Genomic DNA, 25,223 nt, shown 5'->3' with positions numbered 1-25,223 from the left:
GATATATGCTTTTTTTTCCTGTGTAATTTCAAGCTCTATGGTAACACTGAGCGCTAGCTGGTTAGCATCACTGGAACGCTAGCTGGTTAGCATCACTGGAACACTAGCTGGTTAGCATCACTGTAACGCTAGCTGGTTAGCATCACTGGAACACTAGCTGGTTAGCATCACTGGAACGCTAGCTGGTTAGCATCACTGGAACGCTAGCTGGTTAGCATCACTGGAACGCTAGCTGGTTAGCATCACTGTAGCTCGTCGCTCGCGGTCGCTCTGCTTTGCTTGGAGGAACAGCGGCATCTGAGTCAAGCCGACAGCCGCTCAGAAAGTCAACGAGAAGCACTATTTTAGTGCAATATTTTCACACCAGGTAACCGTTGCTGTCTTAAAACTGGCCACCTCTGCATAGACACAGAGTATAAGTAGTATAGTTCTTAGCTCTTACCACAGCCCCGTTGAAAGGCCTAATCTGTTTGTCGTTTTCTTATTGAGGGAAAGCAGGACAGCCTTCTATGACCAGGGTCACCAGGGTCACCAGGGTCACCAGGGTCACCAGGGTCACCAGGGTCACCAGGGTCACCAGGGTCACCAGGGTCACCAGGGTCACCAGAACAAGGAGAATAACAAAGACCTTTTTTTGGTAATAAAAAAAAACAAAAAAAACAAAAAAAAACATCGGCATTGTCCCTCGGGGTGTTCCCCCATGGATTCTGTCATCAGAATTTTTGAATAATACTTATTGAAACCATAAGGCTTTACAATAAACTGCAACTTGGCCATATGATGGCAAAAGTCTTCAGCTGAGAGGAAGGAGGAGGAGGAGGAGGAGGAGGAGGAGGAGGAAGAGGAGGAGCTTCTTCAACTGCTCTCGGAGGAAGTGGGCGGGGCTGTGGAGGAGGAGCGGCGCCGGGACACGGACTGCGAGCGCTCAGGGCTGTGCTTGTCGTGCGGCTGCAGCTGAACCTCCAGGAAGTCTCTGTGCTGCTGGCTGATCACCTGACTGATGAGGCCGGGCAGGGCCTGCAGGTTGCCTAGCAACGTCTCCAGCTTGGTCTCCAGCAGGGCGATCCTCTTCTCCATGTCCTCCCCTCTCTCATTCAGGTCTGAGATCAGGTCGTACATGATGTTCTGAGTCTGGAGGGGGGAGGGGGAGGGGGAGGGGGGGGGAGACAGGGGTTCAGATATGGAGGGAGAGAGAGAGAGAGAGAGGGTCAGAGATGGAGAGAGAGAGACAGAGAGAGACAGAGTCAGAGATGGAGAGAGAGAGAGAGAGAGACAGGGTCAGAGATGGAGGGAGAGATAGACAGGGTCAGAGATGGAGGGAGGGAGAGAGACAGCGTCAGAGATGGAGGGAGGGAGAGATAGACAGGGTCAGAGATGGAGGGAGAGAGAGAGACAGGGTCAGAGATGGAGGGAGGGAGAGAGAGACAGCTGAGGGTTATGAGGTGTAGAGGTAGTGTAATACACTTCTGCCTTCTGACGAATGGAGTTGTCTGATAGAAACTGACAGACGCATGAAATTGCTATGAATAAAAGACAGCTTAAAATAAAAGAATACAAATTATGCTAAGTAACTATCTTATTTGACAAATGTGCTACTGAATACAGCGGCCATTATACAGGCTCTGATTCTGCCCTCCTACACCCTCAAACACTATTTTGATTCTGAACAACAGTACTGTATGAGAGAGGGGTGGGGGAGGGAGGAGAGAGGGTGGGGGAGGAGAGAGGGTGAGGGAGGGAGGAGAGAGGGTGGGGGAGGGAGGAAAGAGGGTGGGGGAGGGAGGGAGGAGAGAGGGTGAGGGAGGGAGGAGAGAGGGTGGGGGAGGGAGGAGAGAGAGAGGGTGGGGAGGGAGGAGAGAGGGTGGGGGAGGGAGGGAGGAGAGAGGGTGAGGGAGGGAGGAGAGAGGGTGGGGAGGGAGGAGAGAGGGTGAGGGAGGGAGGAGAGAGGGTGGGGGAGGGAGGAGAGAGGGTGGGGGAGGGAGGGAGGAGAGAGGGTGGGGAGGGAGGGAGGAGAGAGGGTGAGGGAGGGAGGAGAGAGGGTGGGGGAGGGAGGAGAGAGGGTGAGGGAGGAGGAGAGAGGGTGGGGGAGGGAGGAGAGAGGGTGAGGGAGGGAGGAGAGAGGGTGAGGGAGGGAGGAGAGAGGGTGGGGAGGAGGGAGGAGAGAGGTGAGGGAGGGAGGAGAGAGGGTGAGGGAGGGAGGAGAGAGGGTGGGGGAGGGAGGAGAGAGGGTGGGGAGGGAGGAGAGAGGGTGAGGGAGGGAGGAGAGAGGGTGAGGGAGGGAGGAGAGAGGGTGGGGGAGGGAGGAGAGAGGGTGAGGGAGGGAGGAGAGAGGGTGGGGGAGGGAGGGAGGAGAGAGGGGGAGGGAGGGAGGAGAGAGGGTGGGGGAGGGAGGAGGAGAGAGGGTGGGGGAGGGAGGAGAGAGGGTGGGGGAGGGAGGAGAGAGGGTGAGGGGGGAGGAGAGAGGGTGAGGGAGGGAGGAGAGAGGGTGGGGGAGGGAGGAGAGAGGGTGAGGGAGGGAGGAGAGAGGGTGGGGGAGGGAGGAGAGAGGGTGGGGGAGGAGGAGAGAGGGGAGAGAGGGTGAGGGAGGGAGGAGAGAGGGTGAGGGAGGGAGGAGAGAGGGTGGGGGAGGGAGGGAGGAGAGAGGGGGAGGGAGGGAGGAGAGAGGGTGAGGGAGGGAGGAGAGAGGGTGAGGGAGGGAGGAGAGAGGGTGGGGGAGGGAGGAGAGAGGGTGGGGGAGGGAGGGAGGAGAGAGGGGGAGGAGGGAGGAGAGAGGGTGAGGGAGGGAGGAGAGACTCTGACAAAAGGGTGTGTTCAACCTGCCCAGCTGAGACAACAGATGACATTAACTAACAGCTCAGACCTGCTCAGGGGGGGGGGGGGGGGGCTATGAGCAGGGGGGGGTTATGGGTAGGAGGGGGGGGGGCTATGGGCAGTGGGGGGGGATTCTCCTGAGTTGTTGATATTCCGGGGCTGTATTTGAATGTTTCATCTTCATTTCATCTTTCATTTGTATTTACTGTCGGTACGACATGTTTGGATGTTTCATCTCATATTTGTATTCTGTGTAGCACATCTGGTGAGGCTGCATTCTCATGTTATGCACCCAGATTGTGTCTCACTGCCAGTTTACATTAGAGATGCAACCTCAGCACATTATGTTCAAGTCAAGACTAAAAACCCATCTTTTTAATATCGCCTTTAAATTGCTAAATGATTAAATGATGATTATATAAAGCACTTTGAGCTGCAACGTTTGCAGGAAAAGCTGCTATACCAATAAAGGTTATTATTATTATTATTTACTGTCGGCCCATAGCCCCTCCCCCCTGCCCATAGCCCCTCCCCCCTGCCCATAGCCCCGCCCATAGCATATACACACGCTTATTAACTTCCTGCTCTTTAAAGGACTGTCAATAGTTCTGCCCTTGAGACATGACATGCTATCAAACACTGAGACTTCCACTTGAGAATGGGAGTGAGTGTGTGTGTGTGTGTGTGTGTGTGTGTGTGTGTGAGTGTGTGTGTGAGTGTGTGGGGGCGGGGGGGGGGGGCGGTGAGTGAGCTGCCTTGGGGTGCTGAGGTATTATCCCTGGCAGCCAGGGGGAGGGGGGAGGGGGGGGCTATCCATCACTTACCTGGTCCTGCTCCTCGCATGTGTGACAGGGAGAATGGGCCGGTGGCTGGGTGTGATCACAGATCCACACAGGGGCAGAAACAACACTGACAGCCCAGCTAGCTGCATGTTTAAACTACAGCTGGGGTTTAGATAAGACATTATCTATATTAACACTAGAATAGCCATGATAAAGAAACATTTTATATCTTTGCACTCGATCAAATTTCAGGACCCTCCTTTCATGACTTTTCCTAGATATGTTGCGTTCTACCACCCAGTATCCTGACATTTTCTAAATCACATCAGGATAAGCTAGTATGAAGCTATTTTGTAGTTTTTCTGTACAAAAAAATGTAAATTAGCCTGCCTCCTACACAGAAAAACTAGCAAAATAGCTTTATACTAGCTTATCCTGATGTGATTTTGAAAATGTAAGGATACTGGGTGGTAGAACGCACATATCTAGGAAAAGTCATGAAAGGAGGGTCCTGAAATTTGATCGAGTGCAAAGATATAACAAAAATGTTACTCACAGGGTCAAATGACCCCAAATGACCCCACCCATGGCTGTTCTAGTGTTATGCCCCATTATACAGCTCTTATCTATCCACTGGGAGCCTGTACTGGGATGATGTATGCTATACTGCCCTCTGGTGGCGAGTGGCTCTTATGACAATGATTAAAGATGGGTATGAGTCACCTGCCCTCATGTCAGTCTGTTCCACAGCGCAGGGAGGCTGGCTGATATTGACTAGTGTCTTGCATGACAACGTGGCCTGAAACTGATTTGACCTTGGTGGACTTTTGAATGTCAAAGCGCTCTCTCTCTCTCTATCCCTCTCTCTCTCCCTCCCTCCCTCTCTCTCTATCCCTCACTCCCTCTCTCTCTCTCTATCCCTCTCTCCCTCTCTCCCTCCCTCCCCCCCCCCTCCCTCACTCCCCCCCCCCTCCCTCCCTCTCTCTCTCTCCCTCCCTCCCTCTCTCTCTATCCCTCACACCCTCTCTCCCTCTCCCCCTCTCCCTCCCCCCCACCCCTTCTGGCTGAGTCATCAGATGCCAGTGTGAGTGTGTTCCTAGGTTAGGGTGTTCCTAGGGTAGGGTGTTCCTAGGTTAGGGTGTTCCTAGGTTAGTGTGTTCCTAGGTTAGGATGTTCCTAGATTAGGGTGTTCCTAGGTTAGGGTGTTCCTAGGTTAGGGTGTTCCTAGGTTAAGGTGTTCCTAGGGTAGGGTGTTCCTAGGTTAAGGTGTTCCTAGGGTAGGGTGTTCCTAGGGTAGGGTGTTCCTAGGTTAGGGTGTTCCTAGGGTAGGGTGTTCCTAGGTTAAGGTGTTCCTAGGGTAGGGTGTTCCTAGGTTAAGGTGTTCCTAGGGTAGGGTGTTCCTAGGTTAAGGTGTTCCTAGGGTAGGGTGTTCCTAGGTTAAGGTGTTCCTAGGGTAGGGTGTTCCTAGGGTAGGGTGTTCCTAGGTTAAGGTGTTCCTAGGTTAGGGTGTTCCTAGGGTAGGGTGTTCCTAGGTTAAGGTGTTCCTAGGGTAGGGTGTTCCTAGGTTAGGGTGTTCCTAGGGTAGGGTGTTCCTAGGTTAGTCTGTTCCTAGGGTAGTGTGTTCCTAGGTTAGGGTGTTCCTAGGTTAGGGTGTTCCTAGGTTAGGGTGTTCCTAGGTTAAGGTGTTCCTAGGTTAGGGTGGTTAGGGTGTTCCTAGGTTAGTGTGTTCATAGGTTAGGGTGTTCCTAGGGTAGGGTGTTCCTAGGTTAGGGTGTTCCTAGGTTAGGGTGGTTAGGGTGTTCCTAGGTTAAGGTGTTCCTAGGTTAGGGTGTTCCTAGGTTAGTCTGTTCCTAGGGTAGTGTGTTCCTAGGTTAGGGTGTTCCTAGGTTAGGGTGTTCCTAGGGTAGGGTGGTTAGGGTGTTCCTAGGTTAAGGTGTTCCTAGGTTAGGGTGGTTAGGGTGTTCCTAGGTTAGGGTGTTCCTAGGTTAGGATGTTCCTAGGTTAAGGTGTTCCTAGGTTAGGGTGTTCCTAGGTTAGGGTGTTCCTAGGTTAAGGTGTTCCTAGGGTAGGGTGTTCCTAGGTTAGTCTGTTCCTAGGGTAGTGTGTTCCTAGGTTAAGGTGTACCTAGGTTAGGGTGTTCCTAGGGTAGTGTGTTCCTAGGTTAAGGTGTACCTAGGGTAGGATGTTCCTAGGTTAGGGTGTTCCTAGGTTAGTCTGTTCCTAGGGTAGTGTGTTCCTAGGGTAGGGTGTTCCTAGGGTAGGGTGTTCCTAGGTTAGTCTGTTCCTAGGTTAGGGTGTTTGCTGAGTCAGGTTGGCAGACCCCTCAGGTTTCTATATGTCTTTTTAGCGCATCAGAAGACGGCCGTGAGCAAAAAAACCGATTAGCTTAAACAAAGCAGCGTGTCCCTAGTCGCCCAGGGTCTGTTCTCTTCATACAGTACTCCTCTACTCATCTACACACATACTGGAGACAGATTATTCTTCTGTAAAGGCAAATGGCATAAAAAAGGGCAGAAATAATGTTGTTTCTTGTTTTGTTTCAGTGTTTGTTTTAGGAAGCGATAGCCTGGTGTGTGAGAGGCCTACCCTATGACATGACGTTGGTAAGAGATCGTACCCACGCTCCAGAGGCACACAGAGACATCACCATGGTAGCGGGGCAGCCATGACAGTACACAGCTGTCCCTTGAATTAAAACGCCTGTCTGTTTATTTGACACCTGTAGACTTTGTTTATATGTGAAAAGTTGTTACTTGGCTCACCTAATTAACTCACATGACATGCATACAATTACAAAGTGTACAAAGTATAGCCTACATCAAATAACACAATAAAGACCAAAAAATAAACATAAAGGAATATATGACAATTGTCAGCCTAGCTTACCTTAGCAAGGTCCACTAGTGAGTTTGCTTGGTCATTCAGCTTGCGTTGCTCCATTTTAACACTTCTCAATCTGAACACACAAGACCATTCAGAAACCCCATAAAAGTAAGTAAATAAAGTAAAAAATAAAAATAGGCTTGACAGAATCTGTGCACACACACGGCATACACATGGAGCAGGAAGAGCACTCCTAGGACATGCACAGGAAGTGTGTAGACGATGCAGGGGTTTGCAGGGGGCACTCTGATTGGTCGAGCTGCATGCAAGTAGAGACCAGGAGGGGAGGAAGCTGCCAGCGAAGAGACCAGAACCAGACTAGAACCAGACCAGAACCAGACTAGAACCAGACTAGAACCAGACCAGAACCAGACTAGAACCAGACCAGAACCAGACCAGAACCAGACCAGAACCAGACCAGAACCAGACTAGAACCAGACCAGAACCAGACTAGAACCAGACCAGAACCAGACCAGAACCAGACTAGAACCAGACCAGAACCAGACCAGAACCAGACCAGAACCAGACCAGAACCAGACTAGAACCAGACCAGAACCAGACTAGAACCAGACTAGAACCAGACCAGAACCAGACCAGAACCAGACTAGAACCAGACCAGAACCAGACCAGAACCAGACTAGAACCAGACTAGAACCAGACCAGAACCAGACCAGAACCAGACCAGAACCAGACTAGAACCAGACCAGAACCAGACTAGAACCAGACCAGAACCAGACTAGAACCAGACCAGAACCAGACTAGAACCAGACCAGAACCAGACCAGAACCAGACCAGAACCAGACTAGAACAGGATCCTACATACTGGAGAAGGGTTCAACTGGCAGGACAGAATTCGAAGGTAGCCTATAAGCAGTTGTATAAATATTCATACATCAAACTGTTAAATTAGCCGCCTAATATCTCATTCAAAGACAGGGGAGGATTTAGTCTAGTCTGTTTGACTACTACTAGTGAATGATTTAATCCTTCAGAAGTCAGCTGATATTCCTATAACGTGTTTCTATTTAAATTGTCAAGATGCAAAAAACACTTTTACAACTTACTCAATGAAAGTAGATGGCCACACAAACGTGGATAACAATTCATTTGTCAAAAGAAATGTAGCAGAATTATCATAAAATAAAATCTATCTATCTATCTATCTACGTATCTATCTATTTATCTATCTACGTATCTATCTACGTATCTATCTATCTACATATCTATCTATCTATCTATCTATCTATCTATCTATGTATCTACATATCTATCTATCTATCTACCTACCCAACTATCTATCTATCTATCTACCTACCCAACTATCTATCTATCTATCTATCTATCTATCTATCCATCTATCTATCTATCTATCTATCTATCTATCTATCTATCTATCTATCTATCTATCAATCAGACCCCACTTCAAAAGCCTGAGTGAAATTAGTAACTTTCACTAATCCATACATCTTAAATAATTCACATCTCCTGTTTAATGAAGCTATTAAACCACGGCTTTCACCCGCACTCTCTGGGGGTCTGGGGAAACAGTAACTGTGTGCAGTATTTTGGACCACGCTTGAGTTCTGGACATAGTGTATCCCGGTGGCTGTTACTATCACCATCACTCATGCATACTTAAATCATTGCGGAACCAAATAAGACACAGGGCGAGCTGGGGAGAAGGCTATAAGCCCTGTTAACTCTCCCTGATAAAAACCCTCAATGCTCTCACACTAATTGAAGCACCCGATTGGATGGGTGTTTGTGGTGTGTTTACAGCTCTCCAACTGGACTGCGTGTGGCAACACGCTACTGGACACTCGGGGGGACAATATGTGACACGTTCTAATGCTTTGGTCCTCATGTCGGGATCCGATGTAATGATCGGACATTTCTTTCGAAAAATGTGAATATATTTCCGCGTTGTTGAAAATCAACGACACATCGCTAGTCAACTAACACAGCTTGTTTTGTGAGCCTGCTAACAATGTAAAGTAGTGTTCTAGTTAACTAGGTAACAATGTAAAGTAGTGTTCTAGTTAACTAGGTAACAATGTAAAGTAGTGTTGTAGTTAACTAGGTAACAATGTAAAGTAGTGTTCTAGTTAACTAGGTAACAATGTAAAGTAGTGTTCTAGTTAACTAGGTAACAATGTAAAGTAGTGTTCTAGGTAACAATGTAAAGTAGTGTTCTAGTTAACTAGGTAACAATGTAAAGTAGTGTTCTAGTTAACTAGGTAACAATGTAAAGTAGTGTTCTAGTTAACTAGGTAGCAGTGGGGATTACTCACCCAATCCATTGCGTAGTTGCAGTATTTTGGCTCGACTAGCGAGTTTGTGTTGTGATTCTCAACAACTTTGAAACGTAGTTCCGTGTTTCAAAAGAAAAAGTCAGAACATTTTGATTGGTTGCCGACATGAGGACCAGGTGATCAGACCGTGTCACACATTTCTTAGGGCTTTTTACGGACTCTGCTGATTGGCTGGGATCCATCCATTCTCATGCAACGGAGCATCATTGTTAGGCATTCCGTAACACAGGCAGAAGATGTGAAGCTAAGATGATTAGGTTAGGCCACCAGGGGGCGCCACTTGAACCACTCAGGGAACCGCTGCAGGTGAGAGGAGAATGCCTATCTATGGCGACACAGAAAGCTGAGTGGCGTTTCAGAAAGAGGCAGGTTCTTAAAACAAAGTAGTAGCCAAAAAAATCGTTGCAAAAAAAAAAAAAAAGAGAAAGAAAGAAAGAAAGAACACTTTTATTTGTTCAAATAATCTGGCGGCAAGATGAAAGGGAAACAGAAGGGTCATTTGATTGAAGATGGTAAAATATATTAAGAGAATCAGCGGAGATGTCTTTGCAGCGGAGAGGATGTAAGGACCTGTCAGGAAGTCGACTGCATTTCACAGTTGGATGACCAATAGCTGTCAGATGGTGTTTGACGGACAGTGGTAGGCGGACGGAGGGTCAGACTCTGAACATAACCTGCTCCCCCCCCCCCCCCCCCCATCGCACTCGATAGTCCCTCCCTGTCCCCCCTTGTCCACCCCTGTCCCTCCCTCTCCCTCCCTGTCCTCTCCTCCCTCTCCCTCCTTGTCCCTCCCTGTCCTCCCCTCCCTCTCCCCGTCCCTTCCCTGTCCTCCCCTGTCCCTCCCTGTCCTCCCCTCCCTCTCCCCGTCCCTTCCCTGTCCCCTCCCTGTCCTCCCCTGTCCCTCCCTGTCCTCCCCTCCCTCTCCCTGTCCCTCCCTGTCCCCCCTTGTCCACCCCTGTCCCTCCCTCTCCCTCCCTGTCCTCTCCTCCCTCTCCCTCCTTGTCCCTCCCTGTCCTCCCCTCCCTCTCCCCGTCCCTTCCCTGTCCCCTCCCTGTCCTCCCCTGTCCCTCCCTGTCCTCCCCTCCCTCTCCCTGTCCCTCCCTCGCTGTCCCTCCCCGTCCCCTCCCTGTCCCTCCCTCGCTGTCCCTCCCCGTCCCCTCCTTGTCCCTCCCTGTCCCTCCCTGTCCCTCCCCGTCCCCTCCCTGTCCCTCCCTCTCCCTCCCTTTCCCCTCCCTGTCCCGCCCTCTCCCTCCCTGTCCTCTCCTCCCTCTCCCTCCTTGTCCCTCCCTGTCCTCCCCTCCCTCTCCCTGTCCCTCCCTCTCCCTCCCTGTCCCTCCCTGTCCTCCCCTCCCTCTCCCTGTCCCTCCCCATCCCCTCCCTCTCTCTCCCTCTCCCTCCCTGTCCTCCCCTCCCTCTCCCTCCCCATCCCCTCCCTGTTCCTCCCTGTCCCTCCCCATCCCCTCCCTCTCTCTCCCTCTTCCTCCCTGCCCCTCCCCATCCCCTCCCTCTCTCTCCCTCTCCCTCCCTGTCCTCCCCTCCCTCTCTCTCCCTCTCCCTCCCTGTCCCCTCCCCGTCCCTCTGTGGCTCATTGTTCATAGTTGACTCCTGGGTTTCAGTAGGGGGGCTTGTCTGCTCTGCCATCCGTCAGGGGGAGAAACAGCTACGCTAAGCGTTCCAAAGCCCCTTTCAATCCGCTAAGGCAATCTGAATAGTGCTGCACCATGGGCGTTTTTTTTTTCTTCAGGTTGCTTGTCTTTGTCCTGACCCCAGTTTACCCCGCCTCCTCCTGAGAGGAATGATGATCATTTTTCTTCTCTGGCCCTAACGGACAGCTAACGGACAGCTAACGGACAGCTAGCAGGGCAGCTAGCAGGGCAGCTAGCAGGGCAGCTAGCAGGGCAGCTAGCAGGGCTCTCTCTCTGCGGTGTGTCTCTGCCTCGACTCTGGCTGTCCTGGACTACTGGGGTTTGTACTGAGCACCACGGCGTGGGGTTACAGCACAGTGTCCCGGGCCAACGTCACCACAGAGAGCCTGGCCCTGACCTCCCACTGACCTCTCCCCCCTGACCTCTCCCCCCTGACCCCCCCCCCCCCCCCCCCCTGACCCCCCCCCCCCCCCGCCCCCTGACCTCCCCCCTTGACGTCCCCTTCTGAAGTTGTGTCTCCGTTTCACTCTTTGACTGAGTCACTAAGCCGTCAGCGAGCCTAGTGTCATTCTACAGAGGACTAACAGTGTCATTCTCCAGAGGAGGACAATCAGTGAGCACCGCCCAAACAAAACAAAACAAAACAAAACAAAACACCCCCTCTCTCAGACATATTGCGGGACATCTGGTTGCATCCATGCACCATGCTATTTTTAGGCCATTGCGATGCGCTGCTACGGTTTCTTATTTTTACGACCCATTTTACTCAAAGTCTGTCGGTGCATGTGCCGGTGCATGTGTCGGTGCATGTGTCGGTGCATGTGTGGGCCGGTGCAGGGATGCATGTCAGACGGGTTAACGGTGCGTCTCCCCCCTAACACGCCAGCCGGCAGGTCCTGCACGGCACCCTGGGATGGACACACTCAACCACCGGCCCCGGTCGCTACCAGTCATCCAAGAGAGAAATGGTGGAGATGTGGTTGCAAATGTAGTTACAGGCGCAACAATGGTTCCATAAGCCGAAGGATGACCCCCCCCCCCCACCTGGCCTAGCTGATGCCCCCCGCCCCCCCCCCTCCCCCCCTGGTCTGGCTAATGACCCCCCCCGTCCCCCCGTCCCCCCGTCCTGAGCTGACAGATACAGGGTATACTGTGGTAGCAGCGCTGGCGGAGCGGTCATCCGTTCGGGCCATGAAAGCACAGTTCGTTGGAGTTTAATCAGTGGCAGTTTCTGATTAAAGATCAAATCATTTCATCACATTCATGCAACAATGGAAAAAGAAAAAACACCCTCCGTCACCCGATAATTGAAATTCATGTAAGGGAGGAAGAGTGGAGAGGTCTGACTGTGTGTGTGTGTGTGTGTAGCGGCCGCTGGCTAATGAGGTGGTGAAGGTGCTGCCATTGTTGGTTAAGCTGGCCTTTGTGTTACGCTCTGAGAGACATAAAGTAGCTCTGAATTGATCGTGTTGTCTTGCTTTCACAAAAGACGCCATGCTGGGTGGCGGTGGTACTGCGTTACGCTCATTCTACTGGTCATGGAATATTCTAGATGAGGAATTAAAGTCCTGAAAACTCTCTAAGTCTCTGAGGGGATTCCATGTAAGGTTGTTGATATTATTTGGTATTGGTTGGTTGTTATGAATTTCACTTATCAAATGAGGAAGTGTAATTTTTAGTCACATCATTGAGTTAGAAGAAGACAAGCTCTCATTGGGCATGCACACAACACGGTCTGTGAGCTACGTGTGAGGCGAAGACTTACTTTCGAGCTCTATTGCATTGTGTCGACACATACAGGAACAAAAGGAAACATAAAATAGACAAATGAATTATTACAACATCAGAGAGAAACGCGTCCAGATGGCAGATCAACCTCCTCATCCCCGGTACTGCAACCCTCCTCCCAACCCTCATCCCCTCACCTCCTCCCCTCACCTCCTCCCACACCTCCTCCCACACCTCCTCCCAACCCTCCTCCCCTCACCTCCTCCCCACGAGATGGGCAGAGCAGTGAGTACTCAAACTGGTATGATATTTGAACTAAATCGTAAGATGGAAAACGTTTTGGAGAAATTAACTGCTTTGCAAGACGCCAGGTTAAGAGTCAGCATAGAATAGCACGGAATAATCCGTTTCCCTCGCTAACCCAAACATCCAATCTTCATTCCGGGCCGCCAAGGCCGTCTGCAGAAAACTATCGCGATGACACGCTGCGGACACAGACTTTCCAAGGACTCACACACACATATATGGACATGCACCCCGCCTCATCCACACCCCTCATCCCAACTCTCATCCCCACGCCTCCTCCCACCCCTCATCCCAAACCTCATCCCCACGCCTCCTCCCAACCCTCATCCCAACCCTCATCCCCACGCCTCCTCCCAACCCTCATCCCCACGCCTCCTCCCAACCCTCATCCCCACGCCTCCTCCCAACCCTCATCCCCACGCCTCCTCCCAACCCTCATCCCCACGCCTCCTCCCAACCCTCATCCCCACGCCTCCTCCCAACCCTCATCCCCACGCCTCCTCCCACCCCTCATCCCAACCTTCATCCCCACGCCTCCTCCCACCCCTCATCCCAACCCTCATCCCCACGCCTCCTCCCAACCCTCATCCCAACCCTCATCCCAAACCTCATCCCAACCCTCATCCCCACGCCTCCTCCCACCCCTCATCCCAACCCTCATCCCAAACCTCATCCCAACCCTCATCCCCTCCCCTCCTCCCAACCCTCATCCCTCACCTCCTCCCTCGCCTGCCTATCTGAGGAACAGCAACAGCACTTTAAAAAGATATCTGGCGGGGCGCTGACCACGTAAACACAGGGTTCTTGGTTCGATTCCGGACCCAGACATGTCCTCCATGTCATCCCTCCTCTCTCTCACCCATCCTTCCTGTCAAATCTCTACTATCTCTATCACAATAAAAAGAAAAATATGAAAAAATAACTTAAAATAAAAAGATATCTGGCAAAGATTGGGGCACCTAGGGGGCATAGCTCACTAAAGCGCATGTCACGTCACTGCAGGGTCCCTGGTTCGATTCCGGCCACTATCCTGCATGTCTTCCCTCCTCTCTCTCCCTCTCTCTCTCTCTCACTCTCTCTCTCTCTCACTCTCTCTCTCTCACCCTCTCTCTCTCTCTCTCTCTCCCTCTCTCTCTCCCTCCCTCTCTCTCTCTCTCTCTCTCTCTCTCTCACCCATCCTTCCCGTCAATCTCTACTATTGTACTCTATCCCAATAAAGCAGAAATGCCCTTATAAAAACATATTTAAAATATTAATAAATAAATAAATAAATATCTGAATACTAATATCAACTGATTAACATAGTCACTACCATCAGCAGTCTCTTCTCTCCAGCCCTGGGGGCCTCCCAGCACGTACAGCAGAGTAATCACCTGGTAAACTTCAAGCTTTGCCGCATTCCAAAATTCTGATTATCGCCTCGCTACTCCCCCCAGCCTCCTGCTAATCCCTCCACCGCAGACGCTGACCTATTTTCTTTCAGGCATCAGGCAGTAAGACAGACGCCAACCTTCCTCAGAAAAACCCCAACCGCCAGATAGCTGGGAGTGACAGGTCCTCTAGCAGTCACCTGGGGTTCGGTCCTGAGCTGGTGCAGACTCTGCAGACTCCATGAGACCATGGCAACAGCCTCAGTTGACCTGCTCTCCCTTCTCACTTCTCCTACCCCCCCCCAGAGCCGTCTCAGACACCACCTCTGGCAGTGAAGGATTACTGGGACATTTCACCCCCTCCCAGTTGATCCAGATCACACCGGAGGAGGAAGAGAGGCTATTAAATGTTTTGGAGCTGATGTTCTTAAACCCACTGCCACCAAGAACAACACTGGTGACATTTCTACTTTGTACGATCTAGATTTTTTGTAGAGCTAAATTGTGTCCTGTCTTATTTATCTCCTAACAACTTGTCACTTGTCCAGTTGTCTCACTTATGTCTTGTATCTGTTGTCACTTTATTAATCTTGACTTATCTTGTCTTGTTGTCTTGTTTGTCTTCGTGCTGTAATGTCAGGAACCGAAGCCTGAGGATTCTACTGTCTTACACTTGTGTCATGTGACGTAACGATAAAGCCTGAAACTTGAAACGACTGCCTCAGGACAGGTCACTGACCCCTGAGCTGAGCCCTCTTCAATCCTCTCCTCGCTCCCTCTGTGTGACCTCTGACCCCTGACCCCCAAACACACGGTTCGTCCCAGCCCACCCCACCAGGGGGTTCTCTACAAACACCTCCACTCCCTCGTCACACTGAGTCTACAGGAGGGGTGTGTGTGTGTGTGTGTGTGTGTGTGTGTGTGTGTGTGTCTGTGTCTCTGTGTGTGTGTGTGTGTGTGTGTGTGTGTGTGTGTGTCTGTGTCTCTGTGTGTGTGTGTGTGTGTGTGTGTGTGTCTGTCTGTGTCTGTGTGTGTGTGTGTGTGTGTCTGTGTCTCTGTGTGTGTGTGTGTGTGTGTGTGTGTGTGTGTGTGTGTCTGTCTGTGTCTGTGTGTGTGTGTGTCTGTCTGTGTCTCTGTGTGTGTGTGTGTGTGTGTGTGTGTGTGTGTGTGTGTGTGTGTGTGTTTGTCCTTGGCTGCAGAGACTAGAACTGCAAGGGAGTTTTTTTTTTCTTTCTTTACAAATTAATTGCGTTCTTTATAGATTGTGCCAAAGCTCAGAGCGTTTTCCATTATTAGCTTTGTCCTAGAGACGGGAAGGTTGGTCGGGATGTTGTCATTACCACAAATAGCCTGAATACGGCAATAAAGCAGCGCTGACAGACGAGACGCGACCCGCGCTGATAAAACAACACTACTGTGGATGGGGCTTGCAGCAGCAGCCAGTCCCCCCCGTCTAGCATCCCTCGAAAACACGTCAACGTCGTCTAAACGTTGTCTAAACGTCGTCTAAACGTCGTCTAAACGTCGTCTAAGCGTCGTCTAAACTCCTCACGTCTACATGACCAACAAAGAATCATGAGCAAATAAAAGTTGTTGCACACACAGGAGGAGAACACCACACAGACCCATTAACAGACATACAATAACACATAAAGATACTTAAAACATAAAATAACACGAACAGTAACATGAAACATTTCCCTTGAGTGTATACATGTGTATTCATATTATCAGGTAAAAAAAAACAACAACAACTTGATCTCAGAAAACATTGAACAGTTTAGAAGTTTAGATGATTGTCGTCGGTCGTTTGAAAGTAAAGGAGGTTAAGTGGGGAGCGTGATAGCCGCCTCTGCTACACCGAGGGAAGAGGACACTAAAATCAATACAGTTGTTGAGGCTGAGAGGACTTGAACATCTCCCTAGAGACCACCTAAGAGACTGTCTGACAGGTGGCTGTCCCATCAGCTAGTGGAGAAGGAAACACACAGAGGTTTGGGCGCTAAGGTCAGCCTGACATCTGACTCAAACTTCAGGTACACAAGCAAGGACCCGTCACCTCAACCTCATCCTGACGAGCATGCGGCTCATCACCACAACATGGTGACGCACGTGAAGGAGACAGAGAGAGAGAGGGGGGGGGGGGGAGAGAGAGAGAGGGGGGGGGAGAGAGAGAGAGGGAGAGAGGGTGAAGGAGGGAGAGAGAGGGGGAGGGAGAGAGGGGGGGAGGAGGGAGAGAGGGGAAGAGGGGGAGTGAGAGAAAGAGGTTTTTTCTGTAACTTAAAAAAAGAGTCCCCAAGAGTTTTTCATGAATAGTTTAGCGTGCGGTCTGAAGACCCGCCCCCTCACCAGGACATCTGTCAGCCTGGACCACGTCTGTCACTCAACACTGGACCACGTCTGTCACTCAACACTGGACCACGTCTGTCACTCAACACTGACGTCTGTCACTCAACACTGGACCACGTCTGTTACTCAACACTGGACCACGTCTGTTACTCAACACTGGACCACGTCTGTTACTCAACACTGGACCACGTCTGTCACTCAACACTGGACCACGTCTGTCACTCAACACTGGACCACGTCTGTCACTCAACACTGGACCACGTCTGTTACTCAACACTGGACCACGTCTGTTACTCAACACTGGACCACGTCTGTCACTCAACACTGGACCACGTCTGTTACTCAACACTGGACCACGTCTGCTACTCAACACTGGACCACGTCTGTCACTCAACACTGGACCACGTCTGTCACTCAACACTGGACCACGTCTGTCACTCAACACTGGACCACGTCTGTCACTCAACACTGGACCACGTCTGTCACTCAACACTGGACCACGTCTGTCACTCAACACTGACGTCTGTCACTCAACACTGGACCACGTCTGTTACTCAACACTGGACCACGTCTGTTACTCAACACTGGACCATGTCTGTTACTCAACACTGACGTCTGTCACTCAACACTGGACCACGTCTGTCACTCAACACTGGACCATGTCTGTTACTCAACACTGACGTCTGTCACTCAACACTGGACCATGTCTGTCACTCAACACTGGACCACGTCTGTCACTCAACACTGACGTCTGTCACTCAACACTGGACCACGTCTGTCACTCAACACTGGACCACGTCTGTTACTCAACACTGGACCACGTCTGTCACTCAACACTGGACCACGTCTGTTACTCAACACTGGACCACGTCTGTCACTCAACACTGGACCACGTCTGTCACTCAACACTGGATGTTATTCAATTACACAACCACAGTAGTTTTCAGCAGATCAATTATCAAGAACTGGGAATGATCTCTGAGACATAATGACGATCATCATTAGTGGATAGTTTCATAAAGGAGTCTGGCCTGTTGTTCTTGATGATGGATATTCCATCTTCCCCCCCCCCCCATCTTAAATGGCATTGATTGAAAATAATTGGTTGCATTAATTTAACACACAGAAGCGAACCAGTGCTGTACTTTCAGACATTACATGGTAGTCATTTATAATGACTTGTTTGGGACAGAATACAAGCCACCAGGCACCATGGTACCACCAGAATGTTCCCACACAATTGCCTAAATACCAGTGAAGTGTAAAACACTTCAAAAGTGCGACCACTTTGCGACACAGAATGTTTCCGGAGAGAGAAGAGAGAAAGGGGAGAGGGGAGGAGAGGAGAGAGGGGAGAGGGGAGGAGAGAGGAAAGAGAGAAAGGGGAGAGGGGAGGAGAGGAGAGAGGGAAGAGAGAAAGGGGAGAGGGGAGGAGAGGAGAGAGGGGAGAGGGGAGGAGAGAGGGAAGAGAGAAAGGGGGGAGGGGAGGAGAGGAGAGAGGGAAGAGAGAAAGGGGAGAAGGGAGGAGAGGAGAGAGGGAAGAGAGAAAGGGGGGAGGGGAGGAGAGGAGAGAGGGAAGAGAGAAAGGGGAGAGGGGAGGAGAGGAGAGAGGGAAGAGAGAAAGAAAAACACTTCAAAAGTGCGACCACTTTGCGAGACATCATGTTTCTGTCAACCGCATTCAACAGCACGGTGCTGCATCACCTCATTCAACAGTTACTGTTGCTTCGTAACTGACATTAATCTTTCTACCAAACAATCCCTTTAGTGTGAGGTGACCAGGGCAGAGAGAAGTCCCTACGGTGACAAGACACTTAAGATAGGAGAGGTAAGTAAACAGGAGGGATCGCATCGTTTCCACTAGGGGTGGGCATCGACGATCGATAATTGATCGATAAGGATCTTGGTCGATCACAAAATAAAACATTTGGTCGATCACAAATTTTTTTTTTTTTTTTTTTTTGTGATCGACCAAATGTTTTATTTTGTGATCGACCAAGATCCTTATCGATCAATTATCGATCGTCGATGCCCACCCCTAGTTTCCACGCTCATTTAGATGCTGCTGAGTGGTTCCACTTGTGCCCTGCAGATCTATTTTCCAAAATCGATATTTGTCGCTGTGCCAAGATATCACAACAACAAAAAATCGGTGGTAAAAAAAAGAAAGAAAGAAAATAAACAAAGGGCAGAAAAGAAAGGGAGGGTCAGAATTGCTGTTGCTGTTGGTGAAACATTTCGCTACAGGTGTCAAACAATTCAGATCTCAGGTTTGTGTGTGTTTTTCCCGTCTCATTTGGGAGAACCTTCACTAGCAGGATGACATCACGGATGACATCACGGATGACATCATGGATGACATCATGAGTGACATCATGAGTGACATCAGGTGTTGTCCACCAATCAGGGGGCGGGCAGGGAGGGTACCTACTGATGAATGGCCTGGAGGAACTTGCGCTGGTGCTTCCTGACACGGGCGTGGTCCATCTTCCTCACCAGCTTGGTGTTCTTGTAGATCAGCCAGGTCTCCCTGAGGACGTTAGCGGCTGTGTTCTTCACCTGCAACACAACCCCACCGTTAGAAGTAAGGTTTCACTAGAGAGCACACACACACACACACACACACACACACACACACACACACACCACACACACACACACACACCACAAAGCTCCGTCACTAATTTGCTTACCTCAAATTGTTTAGTTTTTTAGTGTTGACTGGTTTGGTTATCATATATACCATCACTGATATTTAATAGGACGTGTTTCCTAATGAAACACCACAACATCCGTTAGTTTTTAGCCTTACAAAACTTTGACACAAAGTGAATCATGGTGATCATGATGCTCGTAGGCATCGGGAGGCGCGTGGGCCCTTCTGTGATATTATTTACGGGGATCATTTCTTACTACCGTCTTTAGCGGCCCCTTTCTGGCTAAAGAGCGCCCCTCCTCTCAACCCTCCTTTCAATCCTGAATTGCAAAACACAAGAAGGACATGGAATAACCGAGGCTATAAAACATGTTTTAATCTAAACCCTACGTGAGTAAAGAGTCTTCACGTACTCTTTTGGTCAGCTGGGTGTCCATCATAAAATTATGAACATGTTTTTCAGCTTTGGTTAATTCCAGTTTCTTTGCAACCACGGCTACCACCAAGGCCGTGCAGCCAGCCCCCTGGGAGAGATGGAACAAACACAGGCATGGTTACAGACGCTGCTTTCCCCTCAGACAGACAGACAGACAGGCACGGTTATAGACGCCGCTTTTCCCCTCAGACAGACAGACAGACAGGCACGGTTACAACGGCTGCTTTAACCCCTCAGACAGACAGACAGACACGGTTATAGACGCTGCTTTTCCCCTCAGACAGACAGACAGACAGGCACGGTTATAGACGCTGCTTTTCCCCTCAGACAGACAGACAGACAGACAGGCACGTTTACAAAGCCTGCTTTTCTCCCTCAGCTTCTCTTTCACTGGAACAACAATAACAAATAAATAATAATAACACCATCCGCAAAACAAAACAAAACAAAAAAGCGGGTCTTTCAAAGTGTCTCACATCAACATCCTCTGAATATGAAATTGTCTGGACAAGCTGCGAGGCAGATTCAATCAAATCTAAAGTCTTGACAGGCCAAAAGATATTCAGAGGAAGAGATATGAGAGATATGACCTGGTGAGATTCCCTGGCAGACACACACGGCGTAATGACAGTGTGATACGGCGTTCTGGACGGACAGACAGACAGACAGACAGACAGACGGGCGCTCACCATGATACCAGTGAGCAGACACACGCCCTTCCCACAGTAGGTGTTGGGCACCATGTCCCCGTAGCCGATGGTCAGGAAGGTGATGGAGATCAGCCACATGGCCCCCAGGAAGTTACTGGTGATGTCCAGGTTATCATGGTACCTGGGAGAGGGAGGAGAGAAAAGGGAGAGGGGGGGAGGGGGGAGAGGGGAGAGGGGAGGGGAGGGGGGGAGAGGGGAGGGGAGAGGGGGGGAGAGGGGAGAGGGGAGGAGAGGGGAGAGGGGAGAGAGAAAGGGGAGAGGGGGGGAGATGGGAGGAGAAAGGGGAGAGGGGAGGAGAGGGGAGGAGAAGGGAGGGGAGAGGGAAGAGAGGGAGAGGGAGAGGGGAGGGGAGGGGGAGGAGAGAAAGGGGAGGGGAGGAGAGGAGAGAGGGAGGACAGAAAGGGGAGAGGGGAGGAGAGGAGAGAGGGAAGAGAGAGAGGGGGGAGGGGAGGAGAGAGGGAAGAGAGAGAGGGGAGGGGAGGAGATAGGGAAGAGAGAAAGGGGAGAGGGGAGGAGAGAGGGAAGAGAGACAGTTTAAAAGCATCAGTTTGCCAAACGGGACACATTCTAGTGTTTTGTTCCGCACGGCGGCAACCAATCAAAATGTTCAGACTTGAAACACGGAACTACGTTTCAGCGTTGTTGAGAATCACAACACAAACTCGCTAGTCAAGCCAAAACACTGCAACAACGCAATTGGGTGAGAAATCCCCACTGCTACCTAGTTAACTAGAACACTACTTTACATTGTTACCTAGTTAACTAGAACACTACTTTACATTGTTACCTAGTTAACTAGAACACTACTTTACATTGTTACCTAGTTAACTACAACACTACTTTACATTGTTACCTAGTTAACTAGAACACTACTTTACATTGTTACCTAGTTAACTAGAACACTACTTTACATTGTTACCTAGTTAACTAGAACACTACTTTACATTGTTACCTAGTTAACTACAACACTACTTTACATTGTTACCTAGTTAACTAGAACACTACTTTACATTGTTACCTAGTTAACTAGAACACTACTTTACCTTGTTACCTAGTTAACTAGAACACTACTTTACATTGTTACCTAGTTAACTAGAACACTACTTTACATTGTTACCTAGTTAACTAGAACACTACTTTACATTGTTACCTAGTTAACTGAAAGTGGAGAGTGATTTTTATGTTTTATTTTTTCGGGGGTTGGTTGATAAACATTTGACATTTTCTGCAGAAGGGAGAAAGTGAGAGATCGCGGACCGTCGGGGATTGTCCAGCCAGACGTTTTGGGGGTCTCGGCTATAACGGATATATTTCTTACGCAAACATTTACTGGGATTTACTACCGACGTGTGCGATGTGGAGAATACAAGTGGTGTTGTGGTTCACTTTCTCTGTGCTGCTGTCCTTGTCTGGAGGGGAGATGAAAGCCCGGAGCTGCAGCGAGGTTAGACAGGCTTACACGACCAAAGGCTTCAGTCGGCGACGACCCCCCCTCCCACCCGGAGACTCTCTACCGAAACCGTGGAACAATGGACAACCCCCCCCATCCCCCAATCCTCACCCCCCTACCTGGTCTACACTCTGAGCAAACGCAATGTTATTATGTCGCCCCCCCCCCTCCCCCCCGCCTAAATCTACTGGTGTTTTTGTACCCCCCCCCCCCACCATGACCACACACTGTACATACTTGTTGTTTTGTCCCCCCGCCCAAACTACCCATTGTACATATTATATGTCTGTCCCCCTGCCCGAACTACCCACTGTACATACTTTGTGTTTTGTCCCCCGCCCCCACCTGTGGTGTATGTCCCCACCTGTCCTACCCGCTGTACATACCATATGTTTTGTTGTATTGTTCTTCCCATGTTGGATGTATGTTTATCTTGTAGATAGTACTAGTTATTTGTCTGTATTATCTTGTAGATAGTACTAGTTTTTTTGTCTGTCTTACATGTAACGATGAATTGAGTATCAAGGACCCCAATTGAAATAAGCCAGTGGCTTTCTTGGGTTTTTATCCTGTTAGTTGACCTTGTATGTAATATGTACTTTCATGTACCTACTCCTGCAAATCTTCTGATAAAGTTTTCAATCAATCAATCAATCAAACTAGAACACTACTTTACATTGTTAGCAGGCTCACATAACAAGCTGTGTTAGTTGACTAGCGATGTGTCGTCGATTTTCAACAACGCTGAAATGTATTTAGATTTTTCTAAATAAAAATCTGAACTGGTAGAGCCAGCGTCTAATGATCGCACGGTAGGCAGATCGGCGGTTCGAGCCCCGGCTGGCCACATGTCGAAGTGTCCTTGGGCAAGACACTGAACCCCAAATTGCCCCCAGTGAGCGGGCCGGCACCTTGCATGGCAGCTTGCCGCCATTGGTGTGTGAATGTGTGTGTGAATGGGTGAATGAGAGGCCGTTGTAAAGCGCTATATAAGTCAGTCCATTCATCGTCCATGTCTTATTCTGGTACAAAGACATCCTCTCCTGTCTGACGCAAACAACTCCAACTGTGCCGTTGGGGTTAGATCAGCAGTTCTAACAGAGTTCTGCTTAGAGGATGTTGAATCACCTGGCAAGAGACGGGCGACCAGCTATGTTTCCCCTTGATGCTGCCAGGCAGGGGCTCTGCATTATTAGAAGCGAAACTCTCTCTCTCTCTCTCTCTCTCTCTCTCTCTCTCTCTCTCTCTCTCTCTGTCTCTGTCTCTCTCTCTCTCTCTCTCTCTGTCTCTCCCCCCTTTTCTCTCTCTCTCCTCTTTCCCCTTTTCTCTCTCTCTCTCTCTCTCTCCCCTTTTCTCTCTCTCTCTCTCTCTCTCTCTCTCTCCCTCCCTCCCTCTCTCTGTCTCTCTCTCTCTGTCTCTCTCTCTCTCCCTCCCTCTCTCTCTCCCTCCCTCTCCCCCCCCTCTCTACCCGTGGCTGGGGACTTGGCCACTACTGTCCATCCTGGACGCCAGCCACATGTGCAGCGAGCTAACAACAGTTTTGCCCAGCGAACCACTTAAGGCATATCTGCGTTTCATACACTGACAGATTAGATTAGATTAGATTAGATTAGACTAGATTAGATTAGACTCAACCTTTCTGTCATTGCACAGAGTACAACGAAATGTCTTTTCTTGGTCTAGGCACACAGGGTCAGCCATAGTCATAGTCATAGTCATAGTCATAGTCATATGGCGCTTTTCCATTGACCGGCCTGACGCGGCTCGGCTCAGCTCGCTTCAGCACGCTTTTGAACAGTTCTGGGTATTGGCGCTTTTCCACTATACACAACAGACCAGGATCGAGTAGGAGGAGTAGGAGATAGTAGGCGGGGTTACGCGTCATAAAAGCGCGCCATGGTGGTGACGTATATTTTCACGAGACACAACACAGCCACAACAATAGCGACATGGAGGAACTTGAAGCTATCGTATGCCTTTCCCTCGGCATGTGGTATATTATTAACCGCGATTCTTTTGGAGAGAAAGAGAAAGAGAGAGAGGGAGAGAGAGAGGAAGCTATGTACACATAATAAAGTCATGTTTTTTGAACCCTTAAAACCACTGCCTTCACTTGTCTGCGTTATGAACTGTATGAGCATATGAGATGGCTACTGCCTGATCGATGTCGACACTGCTCGTAGTGAATATAAGCACTTGACGCATGTTGAACTCCTGGTTCATTGAGTTTACTCCCGGTTCACTTCTCGGGGTGGCACCACGGTGGTTCAGGGCTCAAAATGACCGTATGCCGATGGTGGAGTTATCCAGCGTAGTCTTGTGTTTCTACCACCTTCATAGCCGGTGTTATTCACGGGCAAAGACGGTGCCCGGAGGCACCCTTTGCGGGTTAATAACTGAGATTTACCGTGGGTTAGGATAACAATTCAAACGTGTCCGGATAGGGGAGAGGACAGGGAATCCAAAACCATTTGAATGGTGTCGATACTACACTCCTATCACGGTCGACACAGCGCGGAGCGAATTCCCTGGTAAAACTTTTCTCTCCCCCCGCTGTCAACGGGAGTTTCATCCAGCAGCAAGCGGTGCTGCGAGCAGCAGCGGGTGAACTCCCGGTTAATTGAGTTTACGGTTAAAAGCATATCTTCTCGGGGTGTCAGCGCGGTGGTTAAGGGCTCAAAATGACCGTATACCGATGGTGAAGTTAGCAAAGGAGTATTGTGTTTCTACCACCTTCACAGCCGGTGTTATTCACGGGCAAAGACGGTGCATAATAGCGATTTTTGTGTTATGCTTGTTGTAAATAAAAGTTCTATGATGCATTGAAATGACATTAAACTAAGATAATACGATGGTCAGCATAATTTTTCTAATCTTTATTAATAAGCTATTACAGAAACTGTAGTGACATTTTCCAAGAGCGAATGTGGTATTTAAAGATGGTGGTTAGCGAAGAAATCTATGAACATGGGATGACGATTTCCATTGACCAATCAACAGTGTGCAGCGTCACACGTCACACGCAGCCTGGCAAAAAGGTTCCGGGTCTCAAAAAGGTTCCTGACCTCGAAGGGTAGCTAAAGAAGCGTGCCGTACCGCGCCGTGCTGATCCAGGCCGCTCAATGGAAAAGCGCCAAAGAAGCAGGCCAGCCTGGGCTGACCCGGGTCAGCCCTCTAGTGGAAAAGCCCCAATAGTCGCCCCTGGAGCAATTAGGGGTTTATGTGCCTTGCTCAAGGATACAACCGGAGACCTTCCAATTGCTAGCCGGCCTTTCTAACCGGCCTCTCTCTAGGCTACATGCCTCTCTAACCTAAAGACTACCTGCCTCTCTAACCTCAAGACTACCTGCCTCTCTAACCTCTAGTCTACCTGCCTCTCTAACCTCTAGACTACCTGCCTCTCTAACCTCTAGACTACCTGCCTCTCTAACCTCTAGGCTACCTGCCTCTCTAACCTCTAGTCTACCTGCCTCTCTAACCTCTAGTCTACCTGCCTCTCTAACCTCTAGTCTACCTGCCTCTCTAGACTACCTGCCTCTCTAACCTCTAGACTACCTGCCTCTCTAACCTCTAGGCTACCTGCCTCTCTAACCTCTAGTCTACCTGCCTCTCTAATCTCTAGACTACCTGCCTCTCTAACCTCTAGACTACCTACCTCTCTAACCTCTAACCTCTAACCTCTAGTCTACCTACCTCTCTAACCTCTAACCTCTAACCTCTAGTCTACCTACCTCTCTAACCTCTAACCTCGAGTCTACCCGCCTCTCTAACCTCTAACCTCTAA

General features: G+C 49.9%; 1 protein-coding gene across 1 annotated transcript in view; it reads right to left on the bottom strand.

The window, feature by feature from the left end:
- Positions 1–855: 855 nt before the first annotated feature.
- The window catches only part of kcnn2 (potassium calcium-activated channel subfamily N member 2), a gene marked incomplete at both ends in the record, with an annotated part of 83,478 nt that continues 59,110 nt past the window's right edge, over positions 856–25,223 (bottom strand). The window contains 5 exon segments of the mRNA XM_080528577.1: positions 856–1,131; positions 6,480–6,549; positions 18,619–18,746; positions 19,257–19,367; positions 19,969–20,110. Coding sequence (XP_080384703.1) covers positions 856–1,131; positions 6,480–6,549; positions 18,619–18,746; positions 19,257–19,367; positions 19,969–20,110 — 727 coding nt within the window.

The sequence above is a fragment of the Nansenia antarctica genome (assembly GCF_963989245.1).
Source record: "Nansenia antarctica genome assembly, chromosome: 4".
NCBI classification, from domain to species: Eukaryota; Metazoa; Chordata; class Actinopteri; order Argentiniformes; family Microstomatidae; genus Nansenia; species Nansenia antarctica.
The sequence above is the reverse complement of the archived record's forward strand: the minus strand, read 5'-3'. Positions and strand labels throughout refer to the sequence as shown.